Source organism: Ips typographus, linkage group LG12 (genome assembly GCF_016097725.1).
Source record: "Ips typographus isolate SLU linkage group LG12, UJ_Ityp_2.0, whole genome shotgun sequence".
Lineage (NCBI taxonomy): Eukaryota > Metazoa > Arthropoda > Insecta > Coleoptera > Curculionidae > Ips > Ips typographus.
Genome location: NC_138433.1, coordinates 1,644,420 through 1,655,295, shown reverse-complemented (window position 1 = coordinate 1,655,295; position 10,876 = coordinate 1,644,420). Strand labels below are relative to the sequence as shown.

The following is a 10,876-nucleotide window of genomic DNA, read 5'->3' as shown; positions in this document are numbered from 1 at the left end:
TATGGGTATTTCCCTTTTGATGATCCATTTTTCCACCCCCGTAATTTAGGGCCAACGAGTTACCACCCCTGAAAAACATTTCCACACTTAGCAGTGCTTTATGCAGTCGCAAGGAAATTAGTCTACTCTCAAAGCTCAAAGGGTGGAGGGGTGTTGCAATAAAATGAAACAATCTCACGCATCGATATTACCTTAATCAAACAACGTGGGGGCTATCCCCGAATTGCTTCAGACTCTTATTATTGCAAATACGAGGGTTGTATGTGCAGTTTTAAGTGCACTGGCCTGAGAGGGTTGGTATACTAAACTCCCCTGGTATTTCAGTGCCACAGACCAAAAACCACCCCCCGAATGACTCATGTTGCATGAATTCCTGTGCAGGGATTTTCCAGTTGCTCTCTTTGAAAAAGTACCATCCATATACTATATAAACTGTTTCAAATTATCAATTCCAATTAAAAGGGCCCCCTTTATGTATAGCATGTACGAAAGAGAGTGAAACAAGATTTTTCATGTCCGAACTGGGGAAAAACGATGATCCATCGGCATTCCTCATGGATATCCCGGTATGGATTTACTATTAAGAAAAAGTTTGGGGCGCATGTCTCGGTCGCACGTGCACGGAGTCCCAAATAATGTGCCCCACGTGTATAAAGGGCCGGAAAAGGGAAAGTTTCCATACACCAGTTCCTTGTATATGGTGAAGCTGTTTAAGGGACGTTAAGATTAGAGCCATCGAGCCGTCTCTACTGCTTTTCCATCCAAAAGGTCAACGATACCTTTAGTTGATAGAGTCAGTGAACGCTGTTAAACAAAATTGTTACCTCCAGATGTTGGAGCTCGGTTATAGGGACTTTTCTACCCTCTAAGAAGGCCCCCTCCCTCCCCTGAAACGACCATATTTTACCAGATAAGCCTCGGTATTTTAAAACACCTTGCTCCAAAACGTTATTTTTAAATTTCCTCCCTCTTTCTTCAGGACGTTCTTGTACCTTTAAGTTAAATAAATAAATAAGGGTAATGTTATCAGAACACTGATAAACGGGACCTTAAGTTCGTATTATGGTGCTTTTTTTGTTTTTTAATAAATTGGTTTCAACTCTTACAAGATTGGTTTGATACTTCCCAAGTTATATGAGTAAGCAGAGTTGCCATATTTTGGGGGTAAAAATGAAACTAAAAAGACAATTCAAAAATTATGGACAAAGTATTTCGATCAATTCTGTATTAATTACAAACCACAACATTTTCATCAAAGTTCAGTGCATCACATGACACTATTCTAAATATTTCTAATTTCCCTTCAAAAATGATAAAATCTAATTTTTTAATTGAAACAGTTTACAAAAATATGTGCAAACCTATCAGTTTTACTTTTATCTATTAGAAAATGGAGTAAAAAAATCAAAGGAAGACTTAAGTAATAAAACACTCAAAAACAAGGTAAATAACACAGATAAGAGATAATAAAAGTCTCAGCAACACAATGCACATCTTCAGGATCAATGATTTATGTACTTACAGTGGATCTATAATAATAACACCAGGTGGCACAGTAAAACCGGAAGTTAAGGGGGCACGTGCAGGTTTTCTAATAAAAATACAGGATTTTTAGGTGTGAATAGGCTAGACCACCCTGTGCTATTACCACTCATATAATAAACTAATATTCTAACGGTAATAAAGTGGAATTTTTATTGGACTTTTAGAGGAGTTAATCATTTTTTTTTGGTAGAAACATTCCTGAAGAATGTTAATGCATTTTTTATGGGTTTACTCCTGCAACACAGTGTAAATGCCATTATTATCAGCGTTCATTGTGTTAAAATTTCATTGAAATGTCGATAAGTGGTCTCTCTACCAGCTTTTGTATATTATCTCTGGGTTTTGATGAATCTATTCGGTTTAGTAACCGGTTGCCGGTCAATGTGAGTCGAGGTCTAAGCGAATTTAGCTGGTAAGTGCGTCTAAAAACACTATAAAACCTTAAAAAGAACCCAAAATTACATCATTAAAGGTTATCGTAAGTTTTTGATTAGAAACATTTACCAGTTAATTGGAATCAATCATGTATTATAGCATAATGTGCAGTATTTTTAGGTTAGGACGATGAGGTTCCCAGCCCTTCTAGTTACACTAATACCAACATTATGCACGTGCTTATACGTCACCACCAATGAGGTTGCAGACACCGAGTGCAACTTACCTGTCGAGTTGGTCAACGAGATCAAATCGTACGAAGAGACTGCCAACACGATAATAAACAGTCTCATTTATGGGAAATACAAGGTGGGACAGCAAAACGTTTGACAGAAGACAGTTGTAAACCGTGGGGGAATTGTAGGGTGGCCCTTATAGAGAGCTGGCGCAATTTGTCGATACGTTTGGTGCACGAGTTTCGGGCACTGACAACTTGGAGAACGCTATCGATTATGTTTTGGCCAAAATGACTGACGTGGGACTGGAGAATGTACACGGTGAACCAGTTTCTGTGCCACATTGGGTCAGGTGCTGCAACCTAACCTTAAAATTGACAAAAAATTAAGTTTAAGTGACTATTTACAGGAATTTCGAAAGTGCAGAGATGTTGACCCCGCGACAAACCAAAATACCTGTTTTGGGTTTGGGAAGTTCAGTTAGTACCCCTGATGATGGTGAGTCCTAAATCACCAGAAAATATCATCTGTTTTCAAAAATATATCACATTTAGTTTACCAGTTTGTTGTATGGAACTTTTATCATTTATACATTTTTATTTCACACTGTATCGTAATATACTCGGTTGTCGGTTTTAGTCCGGAAAATGATTCATTACATCACTAGTCCGGAAACTAAATTGAAAAATAGCTAAATAGTTCATACTGAAGATTTAACGGGAATTAGTTTGCCAATAAAATTGCTTCGGCCCTTTTCTTTAAAATTTGCTTCTAAAAACGCACCCATTCTTGACACTTGGTGGATGTAAAAAGCATCAAAATGTATTTATCACTCTAGAAAGAGAAATTCTAGACTTTAATAAGCCATTTCCCGGACTTGTAAATTACTATTTCGTATCTGTCTTGTAGGGATTGAGGCTGAAGTGTTGGTTGTTAACACTTTTGATGAATTAAAATCCGAGAACGTTTCCGCTCTAGTAAAAGGCAAAATTGTGGTTTTCAACCAGGATTGGGTCAGTTACGGTACTACGGTCCAGTACAGGAGTCACGGTAACTGTCCCCAACCTTAAAAATCCTTCAATTACCGTGTAAAGTTGATAGGAGCGAGTGAGGCAGCCAAATTAGGAGCAGTGGCCACTTTGATAAGGTCGGTGACGCCATTTTCAATGTCCACGTTGCACACAGGCTGGCAGGACTACGACGACGATGTGACTCAAATACCTACAGCGTCCATAACTAAAGAGGATGCCAGAATGTTCCAGAGACTCCAAGTAGCCACGCCCACACCTCTATCAAAACCTACACAAATAATTTTGATTGGTTTTTACAGGACAGGGGCGTTACCATAACTTTAAGGCTCAATTTGAACTATACTAAGTACAACGACTCTGTTTCGCGCAACTCAATAGGAGAAATCCAAGGTGAGTGTGTGCCTCACTGTTCACTTTCCTATTCCAAAAGAATTTTAGGATCTTCTAGTCCAGAAAAAGTCGTCCTGGTCAGCGGACATATAGACAGTTGGGACGTGGGGGTAGGTGCCATGGACGATGGTGGAGGCGCCTTTATCAGCTGGTACGCTCTTTCAGTCCTTCACGGTTTAGGGCTGCGCCCTAAACGAACCTTACGGTAACCCTGTTGTTGCTTATACTTTCACTGAGATTTAAAAAAAAAACATTCAGAGCAGTACTGTGGACTGCCGAGGAAGAAGGTTTGATAGGTTGGGCGGCCTACAACGCCACCCATTATCACGAACTGGACAATTTTACCTTTGTAATGGAGTCAGACGAGGGAACGTTCACTCCCTTGGGGATTGAGTATGCTGCGGGGAAGAAGGGCGGTTGTATCATCCAAGAAATTGTCAAGTAAGCCTTTAAAAAGGTAAAATATTTGAATTTTTTTTATTCTGGTGCAGTCTGCTGGCCCCTATTAACGCCACCCAGGCCGTGGCCAGTACAGGTGGTGTTGGTTCCGATATTTCGGCCTGGACCAGTTCGTTAATTCCTGGTGCCAGTCTGCTGAATGCCAATGAAAAGTAAGTGCTGTTTAATCCCCGACGAACAACCAGAAAAATTACTACTTTCACAGATATTTTTGGTACCATCATTCAGTAGCGGACACTATGGACGTATTGGATCCGGACGATCTGGACAAAGCGACCGCAGTGTGGGCGGTCGTGTCCTACATTATAGCCGACTTGACCGATGATTTTCCTAGGTCACGTGACACGGATTCCGTCAATTCTCAGATTAAAGTCGAGATGAAACGCTGATTATTTAGGATTAAACATGTTTTATAGTTTCACTAATTATTACATTGTTGAATAAATACCTCAACCATTGATTCAATCCATCAATGGCTCAGATGGGCAACCTGTGTGTGTTTTCTCTCTCTCTCCCGGTAAGAAGTAGAAAGAGAACAGTAGACTCGATCAAGTTAACTGTTGTCAGTGGAGAGTTCCTCTTATTGACAGGCAGTGTTGTCAGGTGTGGGAAACTCGAACCGCATCTGGATACAGGGAAAACTTTTAAATTTGTATTGCAGCATGCGTAAATACTAATACAACGCTCCATTTAGCTTATTAATTAAAGTAACAAAAATATTTGTCTATATGCACCAAAGTTACAAAAAGAAATTAGACAGTCGTGACGTGTATTTGTTTATTTTAATCATATTTCAATCTGTCATAAACTTGAAAACTGGAAAATATAGTTCTAAATCAACCAATTAATGTTGAGTAGACGTAGACGTAATAATAACAAAATACATACTTGAAGAAAGTTGGATTATAGCAAAACTTCAAAAAAGTAAGATAAATCTGGCAACGCTTTTCTGGCATCACTGTTGACAGGTTACCGATGGTAAATTTTAAGGTTATGTTATAATCAACAATTTAAAATGCAAAAAATTTAATTGGGTCGTGTTATTTAGCATTTTTTAATCTATTACAGCATTGATCCTACAAAGTTATGCATACTAGTGATAATTTAAACCATCTCACTACCAGACGGAAACTATTATCAGTCAGAGTGACTAATTTTTGAACATATAAAACCTTATCACCACTTTTACGATAATGAGATACGATTATTTGGCAAATTTGAACTTTATCCTTATGGGTCCAGGTGCTATTTAACTTAATTACAGGTAATCTCTGTGTTTGGTACTTGAAGGCAGTAAAATACTGAGACTAGTTAAAAAATGTCTGGCATGGAGAGTCAAGAGATAGAAATTGAGGCTCCCTGGGGTAAAATTGCAGGTAATCTTGTCCAAAGACTGTTAATTTTCTTGAATATTTGGTTAGTAATAAGTTCCTGTGCTAATTGTGCCAAGCGCCATCTAAAAACAAACTGTTTGACCAGTCAGAGTTATCAGTCACGTGACTAAATAATTTTTTTCACAGCAAAAGTATGGGGACAACCCAACCACCAGTTGGTCGTAGCCCTACACGGAATAATGGACAATGCGGGAAGTTTCAACAATTTAATCCCGCTTTTGCCCCATGACTTTTTTTACGTTTGCATCGATCTGCCAGGTCACGGAAAATCCGCTCATTTTCCCCCTCACAGTCCTATTTTCACCATTAATTACCTTATGGTTTTCCCTGCGGTGTTGCAATGTTTCAAACGGGACAAATGCATAGTGCTGGGACACAGTTACGGGGGCCAAATTGGAGTGTTTTTCGCCCAGTTATACCCCGAAAAGGTGGAGAAACTTATACTGCTTGACACCGTCCACACTTTTACCGTTCCTACGGAATATTTTAAAGATGTGGTGGTGCATAAGTTTGGACAGTTGTTCAGGTTCGAGGAGAAGCAAAAAGGCAAGTCCGCTCCTGCGTACGAATACGACCAGGCAATCGACAGGATAATCAAGGTGAGAAACTGTTAGACAGTTTGGTGGCTTTTTCTAGGTTTATTCAAATTTAAGGGACGTCCAATCTTTTTACCTGTAGAAGCAGCACAAATTCTGGCGGAAAGAATGCTAATTCCAGTGGAAAACAACAAATTCCAGTTGTCTTATGATCAAAGATTGAAATTCGTCATCAATCCCTTGCATAATGCTGAGTATGCAATTCATAGCCTGCAAGCTAATCCAATTATATGCCCCGTTCTGATTATATTTGGAAAGGACAATTCGGTTCAGAGGCACATTCTGAAACCGATTTTAAACTATTATGAAAGTCAGAATAATTTTTTAATTAAATATTTACCAGGACATCACGATATTCATTTAACTAGTGCTGAATCTGTAGCTCCATTAATTAAAGATTTTCTAGTTCAAAGTAAAAGTAAACTTTAACTTAACTAATTTTAGGTGGTTACAGGGTTTTTTAACTGTTATTTTTGTAAAATAAACTTTGACTTGTTTGTTTTTGTTACTTCATTTAACACTTTTTTCTGAAGATAAACAATCTCTATATAACAGAATCTGCAATTGTATTCACAACATTTTATCAACAATACTACACATAACCCTATCTTTAATATCACAGGGATCACTGTTAGTCTCATTCTTATCCATTTTCTTTTGCCGCACCATCAAATCAGTCTCTATCATAATTTTTGAGTCCAAATCCATAGGTTCAGGCAAATTTTGGATTGCCTGCTGTAGAATTTCCATCACGCGGTCCAAATGCTTCTGGAACCGGTTGGCGGTTTCGATGCGTTGCCTTTTTTGCAGCTCCATCATAACGCGCAACGTTTCGCGCGCCTGGTGAGGCCTGAATTCGTTCAGAAGGTGGTGGATGTGAATGAAGAGCAAACTGAGATCGTCCACTTTTTCCGTTCGCTTTGGAGACTCGGGGCACTTTACTATTATGTCTAAGAGGTCGAGGAAGTTGGCTAGGAGCGAGTGGTTCAGTTTTTTCAGCTCGCGCCGTCTATCAAAGTGTTGGGGGTAGAGTCTTTTGATGCCCTACATATGTGAGGTTACGGTACTGTACTGGATGAGTTAAGTGATGACTTACTTGGCTTTCAAGGGGGCGGATTATATTGTCTTCGGTGTTGAAGGTGTTCCCGAATACGTGGTACGTGTCCTGAATGGGGGGCGGGGGTTTTGGGGCTCTGCCCCGCCGTATTAAGTCGTCCGTGTATTGATTCACGTATTGCATTGGAGGAAGCGGCAAGGAACTAACTTGAATTGTGTCCGACGACATTTTTACACACTTTTTAAGTAATTTTTACTTGGTTTGTTTATTTTATTTTATAAACACGACAAGGCAACGCAATTTTCAAGTTTCACGTGACATTTGTGACAGTTGTCAAAAGTCACTAGTCTGGCGTCAGCTGTAGAAAGTGGCGTTTGCACTAGAGGGCGCCAGCTACACTAGAATTACACTTAACCACTTAACAACATTTAAAGTCCCCGGAGTTTATGTTCGCTTTGATCTTGCTTATATATTTTATAGCAAGGCACAGTATTTACTGTCCTTTTTGTTTTGTATCAATCACTTTTAAATGCCACTTTATTGATTTATTACGTCTATTAATTATCCGGAGTATATAAAATAAAGCAACTTTACTGATGCCATTTCAATTATAAACTAGAAAGTAATGAGATTGTGTAATCTTCACAATAAATTCCTTGTAAGCAAGCCTAAACAATAAAAATTAATGCTGAATGATTAAAAGTGTCATAATTCATACTTGCTTAACTTTAATTTAAATTACATTAACATAAATAAAATAGGGTCGAAAATTAATTAGTAAAAAAATTAATTTACCATCATTAAGACTCAATAACAATTCTGTGTTCCTTTATAAATTCCACAATAATAAGCAATAAAATTACAATATTAATGTCTCCTGATTGATTAGTGATTAATGATAATCAATCAGGTGGGAAGCATTTTAAATTGGCCCTAAAAAGGACTTTTTAACCCAACTAAACACAATTTCAATGCACAAAAAAAAAATTGAAATTAAAAATTATTTTTATTGATATCCCCACTAGAAATTAAAGTGATAAACGAATCGATAAAACCATTCGATCATATGGTTTTATTAGCTTGTTCGGGTCGCAAGTTCTACCACATACGCGGAAAATGCCTGAAGGGCCGGAAATTAAACTTTTCACCCTCGAAGAGGTGAAAGTGCACAACGGTAAAGACGACCCGAAAGTGTGGTTTGTGTACAAAGATTCAGTGTATGACGTCACGAATTATTTGGACGACGTAAGTAAAGGGCTAATTTACAGCCCTTAGAGTTTATAGCAACTAAGTGATTTTGTGCGTTTCTTAGAATTAATTGCGCAATATCGTTGGGAATACCCTGGTCAAAGAAATTAATCAGTTCTTAGAATGTACAGTTTTGTTCAATTAAATTGCAGTTTTTGGAATTTGTTTATAGCATCCTGGTGGTGGTGATTTGATCACAGAATGGGCAGGAAAAGACGCGACCAAGGCCTTTGACGACTTTGGTCATTCCGGTGATGCCAAAAAACAGCTAAAAGAGTACAAAATAGGGGAAATTGTTGAGGTAAGACGTCTTTATCATCTCCAATCAACAAATAACTCAATTTACCTTTAGGAACAACGAAAGGGCAAAAAGAAAACCCCCAATACTAAATCCGGGGGACCTACGGTAGTCACGGTGCCTCCGGAAAAACCAGAAACGAGGTCAGTTGATTTTGAGTATAAATTCAAAGTTTTCTTAGTGCGAGTTTTTTACAGGAGTTGCATCTCTATCATCACTTGCGGTCTATGCGGATGACACCGTCTTTCTGTTTTTTCATTCACTACTTAAATTTAAGATGATGTGACGTGTACAATACTAATCCATTTACGTGCAAATACTCACTGGTCTGATAATAAAGCTTATTACCGTTACAAGTGGATAATGATAAAATAATAACACAAAAGAGGATTAACCTTGCTGTATATAGACATATAAGTGATGGTTTATTGCTGAATCATTGCCTAAAAAATGTATTGTTGTACGTCAGGCTACTTTACTTTGAAGCTGACTGTAGAAATTGCAACTACACGTCTGCATAAATATTGACTGTAATTCCGATAAAATTAGCTCAAACAAACTTATTCCAGTTTAATCACGTGACCATGTCTTCTAGGTCACATGACTTGGTTATATCGGTCAGAGTAACTGTCACATTCATTTTATCAAACTGACTGATCCGGTCACCTTTGTCCCATGCTTTCTTAAAAATTGTAAAATTACACACTAAACTAAAACTGGATCACTAAACCAACTTGGGACTGGATTTAGAGTGAATTGTAGTTTTTCCGCAATTATATGTAACATGCAAAAATATGAAAATTCCGAATCAAACCAATTTAAAATAAGAGACACTGAAGTGTCCGCACATAGAAACAATTATTGTAATAATAACTATTACTAAAGCTTTTTTTGGCAATTAAAGATGCTTTTTGATATTTTTGGTCCACAAGTCAAAGAACTTAATTTTATAGCAAACAAACTAAACTACTTACATTCAAGTACTTTTTGTTATCCTGACCTTAACTTAAGGTGCATGTAAACTCGTCTGGTGTGAAATAACACTGTTTTCTATGAATTTTTAGGGTTTTTTCCGTAAAAAACCGAATTTATTGGAAAAACTTTTAGCACCATGACATTTGGGCTAAAGTGAGGTTAGGTCCACTTTCGCTCGTCTTTTAGTCGTTATTTATCCCTATCAATGAACTAGTACAGTATGCCTAGATAGGACATGTCGTATTTCCATTAATAAGTTAGTTAAACCAATTTTTTTTTGTTTTTTTTTTATGAAAAAAGTAAATTAAAACTGTTTTTCTTCTATAAACGCGGTAGTGAAGATGTAACTAACTATCGGTCAAAATTAGTCCCGTTAAATGTTGATTAGATTAAAGCATAACCACAGATTTCATCCGATAAATTCCACCGTAACGAAAAGGCCACAAAAACGGTAATTATTCAATTTTAATCGCGTTCAGTTAATAATAATAACAATAATAAGCATTATGAATAAGTTAATACCGTGCATATCCGGAACTCTCGCTTTGGAATTATCACAGAATCCTTGGAGCATTTTCCCGCTAAATGTTAAGGTTTTTTGAATTTTTCATATAGATGGAAACTTCAATATAACGGCTAGATAATTGAAATATATAATTGAATTGTTTATTATATATAATTGTATAAATGGTTGCCTGACAGGCACTTCCTTAACCGGAAAGGAAATAATTATTACTTTTGTTATTTCCAATCAATGCCAACACACACCTAAATTGTTCACAACTATTATGCGGTAAAATCCCCAAAAATAATAGCTTAATCACCTATTGTAATTAAAAGTGCAATCCCAAGATTTTTTTTTATAAGACAAAGAAACATCCAACTCATCCTATTAAAGTCTAAAGCAAAAACTTGATACAGGTTCTAGCAAATCGTAACACCTTGAGATGTTAAAACGGAAAGTCCACCAGGATTGCATATCCTTTTCAAATTGGGAATCAGCCAAAACACTGGTGGGAAATTTCGATTCACCATCGTAGCAACAATAAAGTAAATCACGGTTTGTTACGTAATCTCTGTATTACAAACAATTTCGCACACTTTCCTTTCTCTACGGCTTTAAACGCAATTTGCGTAATTTAATATCTCAGGAGGTTATTGACTACCTGAAAAATTGGCGCAAAGTCGCCAAAGTGCAGAAGAAAATGATTTTTATGTTAAGAAAGAAGTCACTTGCCTTTAGAAAACTCCCAGAACTTGCCAGATACCTCT

The 10,876-nt window shown here is 37.3% G+C and overlaps 4 protein-coding genes and 1 long non-coding RNA gene across 5 annotated transcripts; 3 read left to right on the top strand and 2 right to left on the bottom strand.

Moving 5' to 3' along the window:
• Nucleotides 1-1,495: 1,495 nt before the first annotated feature.
• On the bottom strand, nt 1,496-10,811 carry LOC145736450 (uncharacterized). Its single transcript, XR_014179935.1, has 4 exons — nt 9,604-10,811; nt 3,595-4,661; nt 2,050-3,455; nt 1,496-1,985 (listed from the first exon to the last, which is right to left on the bottom strand). It is a non-coding gene; the product is annotated as an uncharacterized LOC145736450 (long non-coding RNA).
• LOC145736425 (carboxypeptidase Q-like) lies at nt 2,110-4,494 on the top strand. Its single transcript, XM_081990885.1, has 10 exons — nt 2,110-2,289; nt 2,345-2,508; nt 2,566-2,654; nt 3,066-3,206; nt 3,258-3,427; nt 3,487-3,577; nt 3,626-3,782; nt 3,836-4,018; nt 4,069-4,188; nt 4,242-4,494. The coding sequence occupies exons 1-10, from the start codon at nt 2,110-2,112 to the stop codon at nt 4,423-4,425; spliced, it is 1,479 nt and encodes a 492-aa protein (XP_081847011.1). The 3' UTR covers nt 4,426-4,494.
• Nucleotides 5,028-6,523, top strand: LOC145736435 (serine hydrolase-like protein 2). The gene is made up of 4 exons (XM_081990902.1): nt 5,028-5,119; nt 5,301-5,412; nt 5,557-6,029; nt 6,084-6,523. Exons 2-4 carry the CDS (start codon nt 5,355-5,357, stop codon nt 6,453-6,455), a joined length of 903 nt encoding a protein of 300 aa, XP_081847028.1. The 5' UTR covers nt 5,028-5,119; nt 5,301-5,354; the 3' UTR covers nt 6,456-6,523.
• Nucleotides 6,574-7,424, bottom strand: MED7 (mediator complex subunit 7). The gene is made up of 2 exons (XM_081990914.1): nt 7,123-7,424; nt 6,574-7,070 (listed from the first exon to the last, which is right to left on the bottom strand). The coding sequence occupies exons 1-2, from the start codon at nt 7,309-7,311 to the stop codon at nt 6,597-6,599; spliced, it is 663 nt and encodes a 220-aa protein (XP_081847040.1). The 5' UTR covers nt 7,312-7,424; the 3' UTR covers nt 6,574-6,596.
• Nucleotides 8,161-8,985, top strand: LOC145736447 (cytochrome b5-like). Its single transcript, XM_081990918.1, has 4 exons — nt 8,161-8,328; nt 8,504-8,632; nt 8,684-8,772; nt 8,827-8,985. Exons 1-4 carry the CDS (start codon nt 8,200-8,202, stop codon nt 8,864-8,866), a joined length of 387 nt encoding a protein of 128 aa, XP_081847044.1. The 5' UTR covers nt 8,161-8,199; the 3' UTR covers nt 8,867-8,985.
• Nucleotides 10,812-10,876: the final 65 nt, after the last annotated feature.